Source organism: Typopeltis vanoorti, chromosome 3, assembly GCF_054136105.1.
Source record: "Typopeltis vanoorti isolate ZY-2024b chromosome 3, IOZ_Tvanoo_1.0, whole genome shotgun sequence".
Classification (NCBI taxonomy): domain Eukaryota; kingdom Metazoa; phylum Arthropoda; class Arachnida; order Uropygi; family Thelyphonidae; genus Typopeltis; species Typopeltis vanoorti.
Window position 1 is genome coordinate 155,658,444 of NC_143551.1, and position 25,631 is coordinate 155,684,074.

General features: G+C 36.6%; 1 protein-coding gene across 3 annotated transcripts in view; it reads left to right on the forward strand.

Annotated features, from left to right (window-relative positions):
* LOC150108684 (transmembrane ascorbate-dependent reductase CYB561-like) overlaps positions 1–25,631 on the forward strand; it is a 200,119-nt gene that overhangs the window by 111,191 nt on the left and 63,297 nt on the right. For all 3 annotated transcript variants that reach the window (XM_090416150.1, XM_090416148.1, XM_090416149.1), the window contains one exon: positions 17,050–17,258. In XM_090416150.1, coding sequence (XP_090272276.1) covers positions 17,050–17,258 — 209 coding nt within the window. The remainder of the gene's footprint in view (positions 1–17,049; positions 17,259–25,631) is intronic.

Below are 25,631 nucleotides of genomic sequence, written 5' to 3' on the forward strand. Positions count from 1 at the left end.
GCATTAAAGGGATTGGCCATCTACCCAGACTAGTTTCGACCTTTATTGAGGTCTCTTCAGTGGGAGCCAGGCCCAGAGCTGGAGATACCAGGCAGAAGCAGTAGCAAGTCATCTGTGCCTATGGGAGTTGCCAAAAGGTTTATCACCTTTTTTTAAAAATTACTCTGGATTTAGAGAAAGATGTTGAAAATTTATTTATCACTAGGTTAGACTATAATAGATTTAGTTTAATCCTTTATCCCAGTGAGAGCAAACAAAGTTTGCGCCTGAAAATATCTTCAGGACTAAATATAGTGTTGTACTATCTTATCCAGTAAGTAGTGCAACACCAAGGCAACTCGTGGCAAAGGTGGAGCAAGCTACCAGGCACTTCTAACCCAGTATCTCCCATAATGCAAAACACATTTCCTATGTGGATATGTATACTGTTATGCATTAAAGGGATTGGCCATCTACCCAGACTAGTTTTGACCTTTATTGAGGTCTCTTCAGTGGGAGCCAGGCCCAGAGCTGGAGATACCAGGCAGAAGCAGTAGCAAGTCATCTGTGCCTATGGGAGTTGCCAAAAGGTTTATCACCTTTTTTTAAAAATTACTCTGGATTTAGAGAAAGATGTTGAAAATTTATTTATCACTAGGTTAGACTATAATAGATTTAGTTTAATCCTTTATCCCAGTGAGAGCAAACAAAGTTTGCGCCTGAAAATATCTTCAGGACTAAATATAGTGTTGTACTATTAGAAGTGCCTGGTAGCTTGCTCCACCTTTGCCACGAGTTGCCTTGGTGTTGCACTACTTACTGGATAAGATAGTACAACACTATATTTAGTCCTGAAGATATTTTCAGGCGCAAACTTTGTTTGCTCTCACTGGGATAAAGGATTAAACTAAATCTATTATAGTCTAACCTAGTGATAAATAAATTTTCAACATCTTTCTCTAAATCCAGAGTAATTTTTAAAAAAAGGTGATAAACCTTTTGGCAACTCCCATAGGCACAGATGACTTGCTACTGCTTCTGCCTGGTATCTCCAGCTCTGGGCCTGGCTCCCACTGAAGAGACCTCAATAAAGGTCGAAACTAGTCTGGGTAGATGGCCAATCCCTTTAATGCATAACAGTATACATATCCACATAGGAAATGTGTTTTGCATTATGGGAGATACTGGGTTAGAAGTGCCTGGTAGCTTGCTCCACCTTTGCCACGAGTTGCCTTGGTGTTGCACTACTTACTGGATAAGATAGTACAACACTATATTTAGTCCTGAAGATATTTTCAGGCGCAAACTTTGTTTGCTCTCACTGGGATAAAGGATTAAACTAAATCTATTATAGTCTAACCTAGTGATAAATAAATTTTCAACATCTTTCTCTAAATCCAGAGTAATTTTTAAAAAAAGGTGATAAACCTTTTGGCAACTCCCATAGGCACAGATGACTTGCTACTGCTTCTGCCTGGTATCTCCAGCTCTGGGCCTGGCTCCCACTGAAGAGACCTCAATAAAGGTCGAAACTAGTCTGGGTAGATGGCCAATCCCTTTAATGCATAACAGTATACATATCCACATAGGAAATGTGTTTTGCATTATGGGAGATACTGGGTTAGAAGTGCCTGGTAGCTTGCTCCACCTTTGCCACGAGTTGCCTTGGTGTTGCACTACTTACTGGATAAGATAGTACAACACTATATTTAGTCCTGAAGATATTTTCAGGCGCAAACTTTGTTTGCTCTCACTGGGATAAAGGATTAAACTAAATCTATTACATATGGAGAATTCACAAAACTCCTACATATCATGGCCACAGCAGTAACTTATACATACCACTGTTTGAACTCCCTGCAGGTGATTACTTTGTAACTGATTTGGAAGTCTCTTAAAATATTACTATTAGATTCAATTCAGTATATTGCATAATGACCAGTTTGCCAAATAACTTGTGAGGGTGAGGTCATGGTATTGTCTCATAATCTAGCTATGTCAATAGTTTGAGGACTGGCCTATTTTCCAGTGGTTATTGATTTGGACATCTATACTATGCACATCATCAGTATGGTGACTTTGATGGAGCTCAGAGACACAATTGCCTAATAAGAGGTATTTCTGCCTGGAGTGTACACAGCAGGCAAAAGCTTTCTTGTCATGCAGTAATGTGATTGCTTCTGTGGACATACACTGAATAACAGCCAATATAACCATATCCAGTTCTTTTTGGGAAACCTCTGTGGCACAATTGGAAGAACAACAGGACATTGTTCTTCAATCAGAAAAGATCCAAGTTTAATTCTCATCATGAATGAGAGGAATCTACTTTAGTCCCAACATGGTTTTTAGCAGTATGAGCACCAGGTGCTGCAAGTTCTTTCTTTTGGTACCTTGTACAATGGTTTGGCCATTCCTGTGAGGAGGTGTGGATGACACATCTTGAATCCCTGGCTGTGTTAGTTCACTCCTGCTTAGTTTCCTTGATACTATGGTTTGATAATTGTTGACTGGAGGATATATCCAGGACTGCTAATAGATCCACTAATATGATGATGATTTGATTGCTGCACACAGAGTAAACTTCTGCAAAGTTCCACATACTCTGATAGCCTGAACATCATTTACATCAATATTTTAGTCATTATTACCATTATTATTACCACCCCAAGACCTCACTGAGTCAAAGACTCATCTGGGAGGTCCTTTTATCATCCACACATCTCATCATACCGTGTCTTAAACACACTCAAACTCCTTGCAGACACCACACTCCCAGGCAAGGCATTCACAACTCTGCACGAAAAAAATCTGCCTCCCACTCCCCTACTCACACCCTCTTTATACAGTTTCCTGGGATGACCTCTGGTTCTCCCCTGATCTCCCACTATTCTCTGTAGAACTTCTCCACCATTGATCCTATAACAACCCCTTACCAACTTACCCTTACCCGGTGACCAAATCTGGGTACAATAGTCCATGTGTGGCCTAATCAAAGCCTTATACAATGGAACAAGAATCTCCCTACTTCTACACATCAGTGTCGTCCACATCATTCCCAGAAGACTTTGTGTTGTCTTCACAAATTTGACGATATGTCCCCTCAATTTTAGATCCTTATCCACTATCACTCCCAGATCTCTTATTTCCTCTATCTCCAACAATATATTTTCACCAAGCATAAATTTTGCATCCCATCTTTGTTTTCCAAATTTTGAAACCTTACATTTTGCAACATTGAACTCGCATCCCCATTTCCGTACCCAATCACTCAATTTATTCAAGTCTTCTTGTAAGGCCACAACAAGTCGTCTGAGGTCTTCACCTGTTTAGAAAGTTATAATGTTTTAATTGTCCTATTAGATTCAGAGCAGAGTACTTATACATTGCTTCCATAAGTTGCTTCTGATCTTTTTCTTAAGTATTCTACAATTAAGCACGTTCTTCTTTTACTAGCAAAAACTTTCCTCCCACTTTCTTCTGTTCTGAACCTTCTTTTTCAAGGTTGTGTATCTGTCTCCATCCAGCATGGCATCTAGTGTTGTTTTCCACACTCTTCCTCTGTCTTTTTCCTTCTATTTTTCCTTCAATGGCATCTCTGATTATTCCATTTCCTCTCAGGATATGTCCAGTCCAATTTCCCTTTCTTCTTTTATCCTTTTTAACAGATACCTTTCTTCCTCTACTCTTTTTAAGACCTCTTCATTATTTATTTTATCTGTCCATTTTATTTTTTCCATCCTTCTCCAAATTGAAATCTTGATCTTTCTAAAAATTTTATTTCTTCTTTCCTCAATGTCCAGGTTTCAGATGCATAAGACAGCACTCCATAATAACATTTTATTAGTCTTTTCTTTAAATTTCTGTCCATTTTACTATTGAATAAATTTCATTTTCTATTAAAGGCATCTCTTCCCATTGCTATTCTTGCTTTTATGTCAACTGTACATCTTCCATCGCTGCTAATCACACTTCCTAGATATTTAAATGTCCTTACTTGATTCAATTTTTCTCTATTTATTCTTACATCCATAGTTGTCTCTTTTCTTATTAATTTCATTTCTTTTGTTTTGCTTATGTTAATTTTCATTCCATAGTTGATGTAAGATTCCATTAATCTGTTCAGCAGATGTTGTAATCCTTCCTCAGTGTTTGATAATAATGCCTTGTCATCTGCATTTTTTCCTATCTTTATTCCTTCTTCTGCATTCTCCAATGCTTCTTTTAACATTGCTTTGGAATACATATTGAACAAAATTGGTGACAAAGAACAGCCTCGTCCAATGATACCTGTTTCTGCTGTACCATATATATCTCTTACCATATCAGTTTATCCCATATATAGTGAAATAATTAATCTTCTATCTTTCCAATCTATGCCAATCTTTTCCATTACTTCCATCATCTTATCCCATTTTACAAAGTCAAGCTTTTTCAAAATCTATATAACAGATATTAACTTCTTTATTCACATCTAAACTTCTTTCACTTATTATTCTTCACAATCCAATCACATCTCTTGTTCCCTTATCCTTCCTGAAACGAAACTTATCTTCTCCAAGAAATTCTTCCACCTTAGATGCAATTCCTCATGTTAGGATTCTCATAAGTTTTGATTCGTGGGAAATAAGGCTTATTTTTCTAAAATCCTTGCAATTCACTGCATTAATTTTCTTTGGTATAGGTATAAATATTAAGATAATAAAATCTTTTGGTAATTTGCCTTTGTTATAAATTTATTAGTTTAGTTATTTCTTAGATTCCTTTCTTTTGATGTTTCAGGAATTCTGAAACAACTTCTTGGCTCGACCAACCTTTGCCAGCAAAGGTTGATCAATTGGTAGAACCTCTGCTACTAATGGCTCACGCACAAAGTTAAGAGAGCTTGAGCGCGGTTGGAAGGGGTCAATCGTTCAATGCTGTTGGCAGACTCTCCCCCTATGAGTCTTTGGACTCCCTGGAGGTGTCACATAATAATAATAATATAATAATAATTCTGTAGGTATTACATCTACTCCTTCTGCCTTTCCATATTTCAGTTCTCTAATGGCCATCTATACTTCTGTCTTCAAAATCTGTGGTCCTAAATCATTTTCATTTACCTTCTTTATGTTTTCTAAAGGCAACTCATTTGGTCTATTTTCTTTGTCATATAGATCTTCAATGTATTCTTTCCATCTCCCTAGGATTTCAACTTCTTCCATTATAATTTCTCCATTCTCATTTTATATACCTCTAGCTCGAATTCCCTTTCTCTTTTGATTGATACTTCTGGCTTTTTCATATAAAAGATGTTTTTTTCATATTCATATATCATGTCTTCCCTCTCTCTTATAATTTTCCATATCATCACATTGTTTTTCAAGCTAATTTTCTCTACTTCTTTCTGTCTCCCTTCTCAATATGTCATTCATGGTTCTATATTGTATTTTCCCTTCTGGGGTGTCTTTATTTTTCCATTTTCTTCTTTCTTCCATTATAGAAATCATCTCATTAGTTATCCAAGGTTTTTTTTTTATTCTTGTACTATTTACATATCCAATTTCTTCTTCTGCAATCTTCACTTTCTCTTTGATTTGATCCCATTTCTTTTCTGGATCTTCAATCTTAACATTACTTGTTTTCTCTAATTCTTGCTCCAAACTATTTTCAAATTCCTTGGACTTTTTCAATTTCTCTAAGTTTGGTACCTGTCTGTATCTCCTGTTTTTTTTCCATGCATGTAGTCTTCTCTTAGCATTTTTAAACCAAGTATTTATAATAATTATTAGCTCATTTTCTCTACAAAATTCCACTAACCTTTCTCCTCTCTCTCATTTCTATTTCCTAATCCATGTCTTCCCACTAAATTTCCTTCCTCTTCTTTTCCCACAACTCCATTCCAATCTCCCATTATAATCATATAGTTTTTACTTTTTTCTTCCTTAATTAGTTCTTGTATTTGTTCATACATTTCTTCTATTTTCCTCATCTGAATGATCGCTTGCTGGCATATAAACCTACATTATTATGTCAAAACTATTATTATTGTGTTGTTATTATTATTATTATATATGTATTATCATGTCAAACCTATATAACTGAGAGGTGACCTCCACATAGCCTTTAAAGGAACTCAGAGAACTGACCAGGGCTTCTGACCTAATGTCCAATCCTCACCTTCTCGTGGTGCACCCTGTTAGGTATCTACCTGGATACTGAACGAATGAGGATGGGCTGGCAATTTGGTATTTAGCCGACCAAATTGTATTCTTATTGGCTTAAACCAAAATTTCAAATGATGGTACAACATGACAAAATTTCATGAAAGCTGTGGCATCACCCAGTTACACAAGGCCCCTATTTTTTTTTTGCCAGGAAAGGGAACCAGGGCAAACAGTGAAAAGTCATCTACTGGAACAAATTCTGAAACACTCCAACTCAATATCACCAGAGTTCAAGATCGGTACTATCAACATAAGAAGCCTGAATGGTAAAGAAATGAAGCTAGCTGAGGAAATGGATAAGTACCAGATTGACATAGCATTTTAAAACCAAGTATTTGTAATTATTAGCTCATTTTCTGTTATATGCAGGTAATGACAATCAAGGAGAAGAAGGTGTAGCCATAGTATTCAACACTAAATACGAGGCTAATCTTCTTGAATGGCAGGCAGTCTCAAGTACAGTGATGTGGGCAAATATGAGAATTGGAGAACTGGACAATGAGACTTATTTGTGCCTATGGCCCCACAGAAGGTTCTACTAAGGTAGAAATCAAGGAATTGTTTGAGGCTTTAGAGAAAGCAACTGACACAATGAAAAAGGAAAAGGTTCATTTCCTACTCTGCTATTTAGATCCCAAAAAAGGAAGGACCTCAATAGCAGAGTAGGAAATGAATGGCAGACATACAAAAATATTTTAGGAAAATTTGGAGAAAAGAGCAAAACTATTGGATTTCTGCTCAGGACATGGTGGACTGGTTATTAATAACACAATGTTCCAACATAAAAATGTGCACAAATTCACATGGAGAGAAGAGGCAAGGAATAAGAAAAGTCTCATTGACTATGTTATTGTTGATAGTGATATTTTCTCCCTTGTGCAGGACACCAGAGTATACAGAGGATTTGAAATTGGAAGCGATCACTATTTAGTCTTGAGCAGGATAAAATTGAATTTCGTATCGAAAAGAATAACATGTAAGAAAGTTTTAAAGCAAATAAAAGTTGAGCAGCTCTCAGATGTGAACTGTAGACTAAATTACACAAAGATTATTGAAGAAAAAATGAAAGAGTTTGAGAACAGAAACCAAACCTTGGAGATTCGGTGGCAAGCCTTGAAGAAAACCCTGATTGATTCAGCCAGAGAGCCATGTGGTGAGGTTGTCTGTAAGGATAGAAAATTCAGAACACCATGGTGGACACAGGAAGTTAAAGAGACAGTGAAGGAAAAGAAGAAAGCATATCAAAATTTCCTAGCAAATAAGTAAGATTGTGCTTTTAGAGAATACAGAGACAAATGTAAGAAAGCTAAACACTGTGTAAACAAAAATCATGGGAGGACTTTGGCAAGAACATAGAAAATAAATATCAAGAAGGTGGCAAAATATTCTGAAGGTTGTTCAAGAAGCTCAGAAATGGAGGAAAGAGTGCTGTAAAAGGAATTAGGTGATAAAGGTGCATGAAACCAGGAGAAAAAGATATCCTTAAAGTATGGAGTAATTATTTTGAAAAACTGCTAAATGAAACAAGCAGTGACAGCATAGTGGTAAAAAACACTCAACAGGCATGCAGTCAGGAAATACATATCCATACTTGAAGTAGAAAAAGCCATCAAAAGCCTGAAATATGGAAAGGCAGTAGGAGCAGGTGATATTCAACTAGAAATGCTCAAGCATGGAGGTATAAAATTCTTACAATGGCTGCACTGCATAGTTCAGAAGGACTGGACAGAGGGACGAATTCCAGATGATTGGAGTAGAGCTCTTATATATATAAAAAGGGAAATAAAACTGAATGTGAGAATTACAGAGGTATTTTTATACTCAGTGTTCCTGGTAAGATATATGCAAGTATACTTGAGAAACAGTTGAGAAGAATTGTGGAAGAGAAGCTTGGTGAAGAACAAGCTGGATTCAGGCCATATAGAGACTGTCGGGATCAGATTTTCACTGTACGACAGATAGTTCAGAAATCATGGGAATATAACAAAGATCTCAATTTGAGTTTTGTAGATCTGGAAAAGGCATATGTTAAGGTGCCAAAAGAGAAGCTATCCAATATGCTACAGTTATATGGTGTCAATGGGCATTATATCAAGCAATACTTGGTCTTTATTTGAGTTGTAAGTCAGCAGTTAGAACTGATGGAAGTACAGGAAAATGGTTTAATGTAAAATCTTGTATGAGACAAGGTTGTACATTATCCCCTCTGTTATTCATTATCTATATGGATCACATTATGAAGGAAAGTGGTATTAAACCTAATATCAAAATTGGAGATGTTAATCTCAGCTATTTGCTTTATGCGGACAATGTTATACTTCATCTACAAGATTCCATGACTAAATTGAAAAGACAGAGACAATGAAAATAGGTAGAAACATTAAAAATATCAACTGTTGTGAATAGAGAATCTATAGAACAAATAAAACATTTCAGCTACTTAGGCACGATTTTTAGTGAAGAGTGTAAATTAAATATGTAAATAGACAACAGAATCAACAAAGCTAGTATGGTAGGAAGTCAACTGAATAAATTTATATGGAATAAAAGAGAAATTAGCCAAAACACTAAATTAGCTGTATAGAAGACAGTGTTCAAACCAATTTTAACTTATGGATCTGAGAGCTGGGTCAGAAGCAAATCACTTGACCAAAGGCTAGACTGCAGATATGAGAGTCATGAGAAAGATAAGGGGCATGAACAGATGGCATCAATGGCGATATCATATTAAAAATTTAGCATATTAGGAAAGAACTTGACATTACCAGCATCCTGGAATGTGTTAGCAGAGCTAATCTCAGTGGTAGTCACTTAAGCAGAATGGGAGAGGAAAGATTAGCAAAACAAGTATTCTTTGGCAGGTTGGCAGAAAAAGACCCAGAGGAAGACCAAGATATAGGTGAACCGATACAGTAAAAATTGACTTAGAAGACAGACATATAAGATCTGATAATATTGGAGTCTTGACAGGTAACAGACTGATTTGGAGGAAAACTGTAGACAGGAAGTTAGTAATGATGTAAAATTTTTCATGTAGTACTATCATATCCTGTACACACCCCTTGAGGGTATATTCCAGGAATTTGATGATGATTATTATGTCTACTGGTTATGTCTACTGATTATTATGCCTTCTTCTATCCACCAAACTCTGCAGTCCACCTCAGACGATCCTCATAACTATGCTTGTACAGTCCTGAAACCATCTTTGTCATCCGTCTTTGTATCCTTTCCACAGTTAATTTATCCCCTTCAAATCCTGGGGACCAAATCTGAGAACAATAGTCCAATTCCAGTTTCTTGGATAGTTAGTAGTAGGGATTGTTAAATCAGTTTACTGGTAAATGGTGCAAAAATCCTTCAAAACTTTGCCAGGAATTCAGTGTTTACTACTGGTATTTATGTAAATCAGAAACATTTGACTAATTTTGTGAAATGTAGTTTCCTTGAGTAAACTATTCAGACCTTAATGAATCTCATGGTGATGTAGCTACATGCTTATGTTAGTAGTCAGCTGTATGCATTATTATTTCACATATTTCACGATTATTTTAACTTTGCAGTACTAGCAACTCATAAAGTTAGAACATTCATGCCAGGCTAAGTCTGTCTTGCACAAGTGGAACATCAGGCTGGAAACTTGCTTGACTGTACAATATGTTTCTTTGGCACCATCTGGCTACATTTTTAGATATTGTTAAACATATTATTATTATTACCCAAGACCTCATGGAGTGAAAGACTCATCTGGGAACCAGCCACACCAGTTTCAATTCAGTAGACTTATTTCTAAAAATAGCATTTATATATAATTTTAATAGTATAGAAATCCCAAATGGAACTTTATATTATTTCAATCATAAAAAAAATAAAAAAACGGTATTTGTTTTTGATGTTTACATTACATAAATCCATTTGTTTCTGCTCTTAGTGAAGTATATATATATATACAGGGTGTTCGGGATAAATTTGACAGTTTCGTAAGGAAAAAGAAAATCTTCTTTGTATCTATTAAATTTAATGAATTGACAAAAAAACATTACAGGCAGAGTTAATTACAATACTATCAACAAGATTTACTCAAAATAACCACCATTAGCATCGATCACAGCTTCAATTCTGCTTCGGAACCTCGAACAAGCTGATGCTACAGTCTCCCTGGGAAGGGCCGCAAAAACTGTTTTAATTTTATCCATTAACTGGGCTTTTGTATTACTGGAAGTGCGATTGGTGTCTTTTTCAACTGCGCCCCATACAAAATAATCCATGGGGTTAAGGTCTGGGGAGTTTGGAGGCCAAACATTTGGACTGGTGAAGTCGTAGAAATTTTCAGACAACCATTTTTGACTTTTCCCAGAGGTGTGGCAAGGGGCCGAATCCTGCTGCCATACATACGGCCTACCATTGGCTACCCTTGTTATCCAGGGCTTGACTACAGTTAGCAACTCCACGAACAAAGCCCGAATTCCAATGCCAGGGTTCTTCAACACCTGTTCCTGCAGATTTGCGAGGAATTCTGCTGTACGAACGCAATCAGATCGTCTGCTAGGGATCTTTCTTCTTGCTACATCCTCGTAGTCACCATTGCAAGTCTCTAGTTCATGCCTGATTGTTTTTACTGTATTCAGGGAGCATTGGGCAGCAGTCGTAATATCCTTATTTTGATGGCGGGCACGAATCATCATGATACAAGTTATTCTCTTCCATGATTCAGGTGGGTTCCAGCTATCCATCCTTTCTGACATCTTGTATATGAATGAAGAAGGGTCCAAACTTTTAAATGAAGAGAAGTGTGTGTTAATACATGTAACTTACGGAAAAATATAATTAATTATAAATATGTCAAATTTATCCCGAACACCCTGTATATATATATGAATGAATGAATAAATTTCCCTTATCAATTATTTTGAAGTAAATCATTAGCATATTGTACTTAAAGAATGCTACAATAAAACCTATGTTCTTCAGCTTGCTTTGGCTTTTTTAAAGTTGCTATTTATGTTTTGAAATAAAAATTTTGTTGATTTATAATTTATATTAATTTATTTTTAGAATAAATGTTTGTATTGTTTTATGCTATAATAAAATTTTTATTAATATTTCTTTCAATACAGCATTTTTGGAAAATGTAAGAAATTATTGATAAATTAATTTTAAACCACTATTTATGGAAGTTTATTTAGTGAAGTATATATATAATATATATATGAATGAATAAATTTCCCCTTATCAGTTACTTTGAAATAGGTTGTTATCACATTATACTTTTTAAACTAGTATTTATTTCCTCAAGGTCTCACTTTAATGAGTATGGGAGTGGCGAACCTGAGATACCAGATGCTGGACCCTGCCTTATTCCATGTAATATGCATCTGTTATAATCTGTTGTATTAGCTGTAGACTAGTCCCTACTCTTCTTTATTTCCTTCCTTCTTGCTCCTTCTCCAATGCTATCAGAATATTTGATGGCTAGGGGTGAATCTTTCCTATTTTACTTTCCTTCATCTCATGCAGTGTCTGCCTTTTCTCCCAGGTATTTGCCTTACTTAGTAGACTAAACATCCACAGAAGAAGGCAATGGCAAACCACTTCTGTATATATTTTGCCAAGAAAATCTTATGAACAGAGGCTTAAGTTATTGATATGGTGCTGGAAGATGGGACAGCCAGGTTGGAAGTCATTGAAATGGCTACTGGGGAACAGCAGAGAGAAACTTCCAATGAAGTTAACAAGAATGATGAAGCTGGGTCAAAGTGAGCATGGAGGAAACTATTAAGAATCCCATGGACTACAAGAAAGACTAATAAGATGGTTTTAGAGAGTATAAAGACAGAATGCTTCTTGGAGTTGATGATCGTTAAACAGAAGTTGATGTACTCTGTACATATTATGCGAGCTGATGAATCATTGGAAAAGGAAGTTATGTTGGGTAAGGAATGAGAAGAAGACGCTGCAAAAGATTGGATGGACAACATAAAAGAACTTATTAACTTGAACTTACAATTGCTGAAAGAAAGGACAAGTGGGATGGAGAGCCTTTATTTGCAAGATCACCAAGAGTTGAAAAGGACTGGGATGGCACATAACAACATTTATGGAAATGTTTAGCAAATTATGAGTAATAATAATGGAAATGCCATAAGATAAGGAGATATCAAGATCTTCAGTTATTTTAGTTTTTATTCATAGAAAAAAAAAAAGTATTGGTTGAGAGATTAATTGCTTTAAGTTGAAAAATTAGTTCCAGGTTTCCCTACTTGTTTATCTGACCATATGTATAAAAGATTGTATGCTCAGATTTTGCATTTATTGGACTAACCATAGATTTAAAAAAAATTTTTTTTTTATTATTATTACTATTATTACGGGCGACTCCAGGAAGTCCTTAGACTCATCGTGGGAGACCCTAAACATCATGTCCACTATTCGACACTCACAGTATCTATCATACCTTGCCTTGAACTCATTCACTGTCATAGCACCCACAACAGACTCTGGCAGATTATTCCACTCATTTACCACTCTAAAAGTAAAGAACCCAGCTAACACCCTTGCTAACCACATTCTTGGACAGCTTCCATAGATGTCCCCTAGTTCTCCCACCACCAGTCCTAATCTCAAAAATATCCTCTGAATTAATCCTATAGAAACCCTTTAGCAATTTGATTGTCTCAATCATATCTCCCCTTTTCCTCCTATCAACCAGTTTCTGCATCCCACAAATCTTTCACCTGTTCTCATAAGGTTCATTCCATAGACCTGCTATCATCTTGGTCACTCGCCTCTCGATACTCTCAACCTCCTCCCCATCAAGAAGAAACCTAGGTGACCAAATCTAGGCAGAGTAGTTGAGATGAGGTCTTATCAAGGCTTGGTACAGAGGAACAACAACTTGTTTGTCTCTGCATGTTAAAGTATTTTTCAGCAACCAAGATTTGATGAGCTGATTTAGCCACTTTTGCAACGTGTTCCCCAAACTTCATCTCCCTATCCACCAACACTCCCAAGTCCCTAGCGTTATCAATCTCCTGGAGTACAGTTCCACCAATGTGGTATACTGCTGCTAATCTTTTCACCCCAAAATGCATAACCTTACATTTTGTCACATTAAATTAACATCCATTCTCCTTAGCCCAGAACTCCAATCTATCCAAATCATTCTGCAAGATTTTGGCATCTTCTGCATTCACTATTGCTCTATCCAACTTTGCATCATCAGTGAACAAATGAACTGTTCCTCTTAGATCCTTCCCTATATTGTTAATGAACAAATTGAAAAGTAGTGGTCCAAGAACAGAACCCTGCAGCACACCACTAGTCACAGGTCGCCTTTTGGATTCTACTCCTGAATAAACTACTCTCTGATATCTCTCCATCAACCACCCTCCTATTCATCTCACCAACAATTTATCCATTCCCATATGTTGCAGTTTACAGATTAGAATTCCATGTGTTATCCTGTCAAAGGCATTAGCCAGGTCCAGCAGTATCATGGTCAACCCATTACCCTTATCCAGTTCAGCCGTCACTGTGTTATAAAACTTGAGCAAGTTACTGAGGCATGATCTACCCTTCAAAAAACCATGCTGTCCCCCATAGCATCCCATTTTCATCTATCCAATTTTGTATTTTCCTCTTGACTATTTTCTCCAAGACCTTGACAACGATTCCTGATATGCTGATCAGTTGGTAATTTGCAACAGTAGTCTCGGATCCTCCTTTATGCAGTGGAACTATTTTCTCCTCTTTCCACATCTTCGGGACTAAACCAAACCCGAGACTCAGATTAAACAATATGGTCAAGGGCACTGATAATTCTTTAGCTGCTTCACGTAGGACCCATGCTGGTATACCATCCAATCCCCCAGATGTATTGACATTGAGGTTATGCAATAGACTACTCACCTCCACTTCATTCACACAATTCCCATATAAACTAATGGTTCCTTCATTCTTTCAATGTCACCACCTGGATGATATATTCTTGCAAAGTGTTCACTCAGTAATTCCACTATATCGACTGATTCAGTGACCTCCTTGCCATCGGCATTCCTTAAAATCATTCTGCCATGTACAGTTTTTCTTTTACTTGCAGCATATTGAAAGAACTGTTTGGGATTCTCTTTAGCTTGCATAGTTTGTTTCCTTTCATAATACGCTTTTGCTTTTCTTACCACACTTGTTACCCTTCTGGCCTGCGCTTTATACCGTTCGTGTGCCAGCAGGTCACCTTTCTCTTTAAATTCCCTCCACATTTGTTTCTTTTTTTTTTGAAGCTCAGGCTTAATGGTGTTTTTCATCCATTTAACCCCTACTTGTTTTACTATTCGGACTCTAGGTATACAATCAGCCATAACCTCCTGCAAATGTACCTTGACCACTTCCCATGCTCTATCGACATCCAGCTGTTGCAGTTTTACATGCCATGGCACTGAACCAAGCAATCTCCTAAGCTTGTCATACTTGCCAGCACAGTAATTCCACATATACCCTGACTTAATCGAAAATTCTACACCTTTAGCCACCTTCCAGGTCCTTATGATCACTCTCACCAATAGGTGGCAACATGGTGTCATATTCATTACAGTCAAATTCTCAGATGCTATTACCAGGCCAAGCACTTCCAAACCCCTAGTATTTTCTATTACATGCTGGCTCAGATAGTTATCCCTTAATAATTGAATAAAATCCATTTCCTTCCTCACATGTGTCCTCTCCTCCTCCTTCCAGTCAATGTTACCATAGTCGAAATCCCCCATAATAATTACCCTCCTTCCACTCATTTCATCAATTGTTTATGCATACTATCTCCACCATCTATTCCATCACCTGGTCTATAGCAGCACCCAACTGTATATTTTGTTCTGCTAGTCACAATTTCACACCTTGTCCTTAGTACTGGCCTCGGGTACATTATATACATTCTTACACTCAACTGTCTCACTGATGTCTGCATATCCTCCCCCCCCCCCCCCAGTAGTTCTAGTTTCCCTGGTTCTGCACATCCATTTTCACTTCATTCAGCAACACGTTTTCCAGTCTCTGCACACCAAATCCATTGAAATGCAGGCCTTCCATCTTGTATAAATCCTTTCGCCCATCAAACTCATTCCACATGTCCACAAATTCCACACCACACCGTCTGCATAACCTGCACATAGAGTCATTTGCGATTATGGCCCTCCTTCTAAACTCCTCTCTGTCGTACCATGACAACAGACTCGCCATCCTTACTTATATTTTTATATTGCTTCAGTTTTATCTTTATCACAAATCAAATCTAACCATTACACCAGTGGAGGCCATTGAAAATTTTAAGTGGGATGCTGCATATACAAAATAAAAATTTTTTTTTTAAATTTTTTTTTTCCTAATCAGTAACCAATTTATTAATAAATAAATTTACATATTAAAAAATTGCTTTATTAAAAATATTTCACCCTCACTACGAACAAACACCAATAATAAAAGTTTCGTATCTCACAAAAATAATGTGCAAGCATACGACACACTGCCCAAACCAGCAATGTCGAAATGACTTGACACGTGCAATCACAAGTGCAAATGAATATCGGCGAGATGGCTGCATTTGGCCAAACGTCGAATGTGATGATATCAACACTGCTTTAGATCGCAGTGTATTTGTTTTGTAATCTAAAGCGTTAATCAAACAATTCCAATTATTAACTATTCAATCACTGTTGAAACATAAGCTGTAACCTTTATCATGTTGTATTGCATTTACATAATGTTGTAAGCATTGTTATTATTTATAAACACAAACAAAATTTTAATTTTTCATTTTTTCCTTGGAGGTGCTGCAGTGTCACGGTGCTTATGTATGGGCCGCCACTGCATTACACATATGAAAAGCTATGGAAATGTCATGGCATACATTGTCCCTATTGGATATCATTGACAGATATAAATCTCACTTCCATTCATTGTTGCAAGAACTCTGAAAGGGGGAATCAGGAGGTGGTGGAGAGGATCTAGAGATGAGTGAACATGCTGGTGACAGATCTGTAGAATGCCTCCTATCAGAACAGGTTGAAGGTGTATGGGTTGTCAAGTTTAATTGATAGGCATAAAAGAAGGGACATGATAAAAACTTATGCGTTACTAAAGACTGACGCAAAAGAAAATTTTCAATACATGACAAATAGAAAGAGAGAACCAGGATTCACCCTGGGAATTTGTAAAGGGTGTATGAACTAGATTTTTTTTTTGTTTGAATGTGATGAGTGAAATAAATTGCCAGAACTAGTTGAGCACCCTGACAGTGAATGAGTTGAAGTATGATAAGTATTGTGTGTGATATATGTATGATGTATGATAAGTCTTGTGAGTATAAAGTTTAGTATAGGTCTCTTGCAAATAATATAATTTATATATCTGAATCCACTATGAAAGGTTATTAACCTGTTACATACAGTATGATACAGTATTAGTACCATGGGTGAGCTAAGGGCTAGATAATTGGGAAACCCTATTCTTAAAACCAAACATGGGACTTACCACTTAAAGACATATACATTCATGCTCACTGTGGGATCCAAGTCCTTAGCTAAAATTGAAGAACTAATATGCTATCCACTTATCCAACTAGTCCAGCATATGTAAATTGATACAAATTAATTAATATTAAGTGGATGTCATTGAACTAAAAGATTTTTTTCTGTTGAGATGTATTTAGCGAAGTAGAGTGCCATCCCACAATGAGTCCTTGGACTTCCTGAAAGTGTCAATTAATAATAATTATTATTATTTTTTGTAGTTATAAAGTAAATCAACTTTTCCTATAGTGTGTTTAAGTGATAGTAGTTAGGAATATCAAATGATAGCAATTTTTATTTTCTAGCAATCCTTATATTTCGTATATTGCGTAATGAAAGGAAACGCGGATTGAAAATTTTCCATGGTATTCTTCATATGTCAGGTTTTATATTTGCTGTTGTGGGACTAAAAGCTGTCTTTGATTCTCATGATCTTGCTGAACCTCCCATTCCTAATCTATATTCTTTGCACAGTTGGCTTGGGTTGATCACCATTCTTCTTTTTTCACTTCAGGTAAGTTATTGAATTCAGAGCTATCAGTTTATTTTTTATTTTTTTATATATTACATTCATTGCAGTTAATCAACTCCTTTGGGCCATGTGAAGAAATTAGAATTACAGCTGCATTCAAATAACTTTTGATATAGCTATAATATTAATATCACTTAAATATTCATCCGATCATACACAACACTCTCCGTTAAAAAATACCAAAAATCCTGCCAAAAGGGACAGCAATTCCACTAAATAATTAAGACCTACTGTTCTAAATACTTAAATTTCCTGGAATCTGTTAAGGACGTCTAATCCTAAAAGACTTTTCACAAATTTATTCCAATGGTTACAACTATTTCACCAAAAGCATACAAGCTTATAGTGGCTCCATTAATTTCAAACTGTTAGTAGTTTGTGATTCCTGGGGAGATGTAAATATTGTATATCCATATAATTATATAAGGATACAACACTATTATAATAAAGATATATTGTTACAAAATATGACTTATTGTTAAACTGACCATAGATTTTTAATTCATACGTATGTTCGTACAATATTGCCCACCAGTTTCGCTAGTAACTGACTAGCTTTCTCAAGGCTTGCACAGTACAAAAAAATGGTAAATGCAAAAAAGGTTTAAGAATACAAAAAAACGTTAGTACCTGTTAGGTAGCTAAGGTAACACGTTCTTGTGACATTTCTACTCAGTATCATGAACAGGCGTTGCATGCAAACGTGTAATATGATTATTCACATACTGTAGTTCTGTTGAACTGAGGGAATTAATTAGATTTTTCCAAGTATCGTTCAGTATGGCCCCCTTGATTTCTGTGTTTAGGTTGCTGCCTGTACGTAGCACTACTGCTGCTAATTTATCATTTAAAGATATATTGTATATCCTTATAATTCAATCATAATCCGGACAACCTCCTCTGCATTTTTCTAGCTTCATTATTGTCTTATCATTTCATTGTTATGTTGAAGTTCTCATCATCATCATGCATGATGATGAGAATCTTGACATGCAGAAGTAGAGCTTATGGTTCCCTTGTATATGACATTGATCAGACCACATATAGACTACTGTGCACAGATGATTTGATCTGGTTTTCAAGGAGATGCCTTTGGGGTCTTCGGAGAATTCACTAAGTTGGTGCCTGGTCTGTGAGATATGAGATATGAAGACAAATTGAGGGAATGCAATTTGCAGAGCCTTGTAAATAGAAGTTGAGAGGATATGATTGAGATGTGTAAGTTGTAAAGGCTTATTACCAGATTAATATGGAGATTTTTCAGAGTAGAGGAGAGCAGGTTAGAACAAGAGGCCATTCCTGGAAGATTTATATGCGTAGATAGGCTTATGTGTTCGTCAGACATGTTGTAATAGATTTCATGGTATGATATGAACACAGATGGATAAGAAAATAACTATTTATTAACTTAAAAGCTAATATTTTGCTGGTATTATATCCAGCACCTTCAGAGCACACAACACAAAGTTTGTTACAAATGCAAGACAATCTTACACACACACACACACACACACACACACACACACACACACACACACACACACACACACACACACACACACACACACACACACACACAAATAAAATAAATCATTGATTCACCAACCCCTTCATGCAATGAACAAAACAAAAGAAATCACTAAGAAATCACTAAAAACAAAAGAAATCAATATTTTCTTATCCATCTGTGTTCATATCATACCATGAAATCTATTACAACATTCCTGGAAGATGTATAAGGAGTGTGTGAGCAAGGAAATGAGGAGTAGGTTCATTGCATGAAGAGGTTGATGAATCAGTGATTTATTTTATTTGTGTGTGTGTGTGGACCTACTGTAACTCTTTTTGCCTCCATGGAGGTCTGATGTTAATGTTTAATATTGCCATAAAAGTAATAAAGTTGAATATAAATTTAGGAACAGTTTCATTTTAATCATTTGTGTGATGTTTATTATATGTATACATTTCTTATCTTTGTTATCAACTCATGTATATCTAGAAGTGTAAATATACTACAATTTAAATAGAGCACTTGTCTGAACACCATAACCAGTAAATCCCGCATTCAACGGAAGCCATTATTTGGGTTTTAGGCACATCTTTAGGAGTAACAGCAAAATTGTGTCCAAGACGTAATGCACTCGTGGCCTCTTTGGATAAGTTTGTCGATGATAGGTTCACAACGACGCCATCTTGATGAAATTGTGGCTGCTGCATAACATTGCATTGCTGAAGGATTTCAAATTTTTTCCGGTGTCGGTTTTTAACTTTAGCAAATTCTTTATTGGCTGTCGAGTCAGAGATTTTATCCAAGATATCCCATAGCTCTGGGTTCAAAATGTCAGATAATATATCACGTAGTACACTGATGGAGGAATTTATTTTTGAAAGTTCTCAGCGAGTAGCGTATACCTGTTCTCGTAATAGTACTAAACTCGCTCTTTTATAAATACGTTGGGCTTTGGCCGAGTGAAACTTGTTCCTAATTTTTATACAGTTTGGTATCAAATTGGTATCTCGGCACCTTTTTAAGAAGGCTAACCTGTTCAGGTTTTAATACTAGAGGGATAGGGAAAGTTCAGGGTTTAGAGGTGTAAGAGGAGAGAGTGTGTTCCAAATACTGATTACTCTGGATACAAGTAAAGCTGTGGGACTGAATGGTATTTCACCATGGGTTTTGAGAGAATGTGCTAAAGAATTGACAGCTCCATTGATCTGGCTCTTCAATGGGAATGGAAGCAAAGTAAGATAGTGCTGCTTCACAAGGGTGGTAGCAGACTGGAAGTATCTAATTATAGGCCAGTTTGTGTGTCATCAGTAGTTGTTAAGGTCTTGGAGAAATTAGTCATCATCATCATCAAATTCCTGCCATGTACCCTCAAGAGGTGTACATGATATGATAGTACTACATGAAAAATTTACATCATTACTAACTTCCTATCTACAATTTTCCTCTAGATCAGTCTGTTACTTTTCAAGACTCCAATATAATCAGATTTTATATTTCTTTCGTCTAAGGCACTTTGTACCGTATCAATCCACCTATATCTTGGTCTTCCTCTGGGTCGTTTTCCTGTCAACCTGGCAGAGAACACTTGTTTTGCCAATCTTTACTCGCCCAGTCTGTTTAAATGACCATACTACCTGAGATTAGCTCTGCTAACGCATTCCTGGATGCTAACAATGTCAAGTTCTTTCCTAATATCGTCGTTTTTAATATGATACTGCCATTGATGCCATCTGTTCATGCTTCTAATCCTCAGCTCTCAGATCCATAAGTTAAAACTGGTTTGAACACTGTCTTGTATACAGTTAATTTAGTGTTCCAACTAATTTCTCTCTTATTCCATATGAATTTATTCATATGGAATAAGAGAGAAATTCTTCCTACTATACCAGCTTTATTGATTCTGTTGTCTATTTCTATATTTAATTTACCATCTTCACTAAATATCGTGCCTAAGTAGGTGAAATGTTTTACTTGTTCCACAGGTTCTCCGTTCACAATGCAGTTGACATTTTCAATGATTCTGCCTATTTTCATTGTCTTTGTCTTTTTATTGCTGACTTTCATACCATATCTATTACAACAGTTATTAATTTAGTCAAGGAATCTTGCAGACTTATAGCGGATGTATTGATAAGTATAACATCGTCCGTAAAGCAAATAGCTGACATTAACATCTCCAATTTTGATATCATGTTTAATACCACTTTCCTTCATAATGTGATCCATATAGATAATGAATAACAGAGGGGATAATGTACAACCTTGTCTCATACAAGATTTTACATTAAACCATTTTCCTGTACTTCCATCAGTTCTAACTGCTGACTTACAACTCAAATAAAGACCAAGTATTGCTTGATATAATGCCCATTGACACCATATAACTGTAGCATATTGGATAGCTTCTCTTTTGGCACCTTAACATATGCCTTCCAGATCTACAAAACTCAAATTGAGATCTTTGTTATATTCCCATGATTTCTCGACTGTTTGTCGTAAAGTGAAGATCTGATCGTGACAGCCTCTATTTGGCCGGAATATCCAGCTTCTTCTTCACCAAAATTTTCTTCCACAATTCTTCTCAACCGTTTCTCAAGTATACTTGCATATATCTTACCAGAAACACTCAGTAGGGATATACCTCTGTAATTCTCACATTCAGTTTTATTTCCCTTTTTATATATGGGTACTATGAGAGCTCTACTCCAATCATTGGAAATTCGTTCCTCTGTCCAGGCATTCTGAACTATGCAGTGCAGCACTGTAAGACTTTTATGCCACCATACTTCAGCATTTCTGGTCGAATATCATCTAGTCCTGCTGTTTTTCCACATTTCAAGCCTTTGATGGCTTTTTCTACTTGAAGTATGGATATGTATTCCTGACTGCATGCCTGGTCAGTGTTTTTTATCACTGTGCTGTCATCACTGCTTGTTTCATATAGCAGTTTTTCAAATTAATTACTTCATACTTCAATGATATCTTTTTCTCCCATTTTCATGTCACCTTTATCATCTCTAACTCCTTTTACAGCACTCTTTCTTCCATTTCTAAGCTTCTTCAACAACCTCCAAAATATTTTGCCATCTTCTTGATATTTTTTTCTATGTTTTTGCCAAAGTCCTCCCATGACTTTTGTTTAGCTAGTTTTACAGAGTGTTTAGCTTTCTCACATTTGTCTCTGTATTCTCTAAGAGCGCAAGCTGACTTATTTGCCAGGAATTTTTGATATGCTTTCTTCTTTTCCTTCACTGTCTCTTTAACTTCCTGTGTCCACCATGGACTTCTGATTTTTCTATCCTTGCAGACAACCTCACTACATCCCTCTCTGGCTGAATCAATCAAGGTTTTCTTCAAGGCTTGCCACTGAATCTCTAAAGTTTGGTTCCTATTCTCAAACTCTTTCATTTTTTCTTCAATAATCGTTGTATATTTTAGTGTACAGTTCACATCTGAGAGCTGCTCAACTTTAATTTGCATTAAAACTTTCTTACATGTTGTTCTTTTCAATATGAAATTCAATTTTATCCTGCTCAAGACTAAATAGTGATCACTTCCAATTTCAAATCCTCTGTACATTCTGGTGCCCTGCACAAGGGAGAAAACATCACTATCAACAATAACATAGTCAATGAGACTTTTCTTATTTCTTGCCTCTTCTCTCCATGTGAATTTGTGCACATTTTTATGTTGGAACATGGTGTTAGTAATAACCATTCCATGTCTGAGCAGAAATCCAACAGGTATTTGCCATTATTATTAGCTTTGCTCTTTTCTCCAAATTTTCCCAAAATATTTTTGTATGTGTGACAGTCATTTCCTACTCTGCTATTTAGATCCCCAACAAGGACCAACTTTTCATTTTTCATTGTGAAATTTTCAAACAATTTCTCAATTTCTACCTTAGTAGAACCTTCTGTGGGGCCATAGGCACAAATAAGTCTCTTTGTCCAGTTCCCATTCTGATATTTGCCCACATCACTCTACTTGAGACGGCCTGCCATTCAAGAAGGTTAGCATCGTATCTGATGCAGAGGATATAGTGGAGTTGTTCAATTAGCACTTTATTGGAGTATTTCATCCTGGAGAAGGTTTTAATACTGGAGGGATAGGACAGGTTCAGGGTTTAGAGGTGCAAGAGGAGAGTGTGTTCCAAATACTGAGTACTCTGGATACAAGTAAAGCTGTGGGACTGGATGGTGTTTCACCATGGGTTTTGAGAGAATGTGCTAAAGAACTGACAGCTCCATTCACCTGGATCTTCAATAAAAGTCTGGCTGTGGGAATGGAAGCAAGGTAAGATAGTGCTGCTGCACAAGGGTGGTAGCAGACTGGAAGTGTCTAATTATAGGCCAGTTTGTGTGTCATCAGTAGTTGTTAATGTCTTGGAGAAATTAGTGAGGGACTATATACAGCGTTGGGCAGATGAGGGTAATGTTATTTGTGAGGATCAACATGGATTTGTTAAGGGGCACTCTTGCTTTAGTAATATAATTGCCTTTTATAATAAAGTGACAAGAGTAGTTGATGAGGGAAAGGCATATACTGCCATATTTTTAGATTTTGCAAAGCCGTTTGACAGGGTGCCACATGATAAGCTGATATTTAAGTTGCAGCATATGGGTTTAGATGTCGGGTTTAGTCAACTGGATTCAGGATTGGCTTCTGATAGGTATCAGACAGTAGTGTATGGTGGGAAAATATCAAGGAAGCAGAAGGTTACAAGTAATGTTCCACAGTGCTCAGTACTGGGACCTGTATTGTTTAACCTTTATACTAATGACATTGTCAATGGATTGCAAGGGGATATTCAGTTGTTTGCAGATGATGTGAAGCTGGAAAGGGTTTTCAGTAATAGTGCAGATGTGGTAGCCTTGCAAGAGAATTTGAATGAGCTATACATATGGGCAAATGAATGGGGATTACGGTTTAATGCAGCGAAATGTAAGGTCTTGAGGTTTGGGACACATCGATGGGATGCTGCATACTCTATTGCAGGAGATATACTGGGTTGATGATTGATAGAAACTTGAAATTCAAGGGACATATTGCAAAGGTGGTGAAGGTAACCTAGAGGATTGGTGCAATACTGAGAAGGATGCTGACCTGCAGAGACAAAAGAGTTATCATTCCATTATATAAGATCCTGATCCGACCACACTTATATTGATAAATCAACTGTGGATAGGGTACAGAGGCAGATAACAAAGATGGTTTCAGGACTGTACAATGTCAGTTACGAGGATCTACCGAGGGAATGTGGACTGCAGAGTTTGGTGGATAGAAGAAGGAAAGGTGATATGATTGTGATTTTTAAACTGTTGAGAGGCAGTTACAGGATTAACCTTGGGGAGTTCTTCCGCTTGGTTGAACAGCAGGAAGGAGTGATGACAAGGGACCATCCCTGGAAGTTACGAAAGGAGGCTGTGTGCAACAGGGTGAGGAGTGGTTTCTTTGCATGGAGGGTGGTTGAAGCAGATGGTTACCCACTTGTAACCTTCTGCTTTCTTGATATTGCCCCACCATACACAACTCTCTGATACCTATCAGGCAGCCAATCCTGAATCCATTTGACTAACCCGACATTTAAACCAGATTTTAAACTATTAAGTGCATAAATGAAGACTCAATCAAAACCATCAACAAATAGAGATTAAACATATTCTTCTTTGGTGAGTAGGACTACTATATAGTTGTATAACTGGTAATTAGTTTACGAAATTAACAACGCATATAAAGTATATTAATTAAAGATAACTTTAATAAATAACTTCTATATTTCGGCAACGTCACGTTGCCATCTTCAGATGGCAACGTGACGTTGCCGAAACATAAAGATCTTTATGTTGCCGGAACATAAAGATATGGTATGTGCACGCAGGCACTAACAAAAGCAAATGAGGAAGAAAGCAAGAAACTAATATTGCTCCTAAAGTCCTAATGGTGCCCTCTGGTGGGCTGATTTGGTTGACTTGGCAGTTGGGCTGAAGTTCTCAAAATGTAAGTCTCCCAAATTTGGGGTAGTTTCATGCATCCAAATTTGTTGAGGTTAGGAACGTTTTTTAGAGCTGCTGAAGATTCCTTGAATAATCTCTCGTATTTAAACTTGCTGCGGTGTATTATTTTTGTTTTCTTCCAGCGAATTCTAGGGTGGGTATCTAAGGCATGGTCTGCCAGCCCAGAGCGGCTGTACTGGTGAAACCGGATGTAGTCTTTGTGTTCTGAAATCCTGATATTTGTTGTTCTGCCTGTTTGGCCAAAATTTATTTTGACTAAACAGGCAAAACTTTAATAAAAATAAAAAAATAATAACTTTAATAAAAAATTATTTATTAAAGTTATCTTTAATTAATATACTTTATATGTGTTGTTAATTCCGTAAACTAATTACCAGTTATGTATGACCAACGTATAAGCCTTGCTACTAGTATATAGTTGTATTTTTTATTATTTATAAATACAATTTTAAAATAATATTTTCTGCATCTCTTGAACATTCAAAAATATATTATATGCGGCTCTTATTACCGAAGAACTTGCCCACCCCTGGTATAGAGCATAAAAATGTCACTGCTTCTATACATATCATTATCCCCTCTCAACCATACTGGGCTCAGTGTTACCTGATGTTGTCCCCCTTTCCCCAAGCACCCATATTCACAAGAGGCCATCCCTGCTACCATCCACCCTGAGAATTCTAGTTTCCCTGCATTGACACACTGACTCATTCAGAAAATAGCAATCTCTCTCCAGATACCTTCATCCTTCCTCATTCAAATGCAAGTGGTCTCTCGCATAAGTTCCCTTCTGTCCTCGAATGCCCTCCAAGCATTCCAATTCCAAAA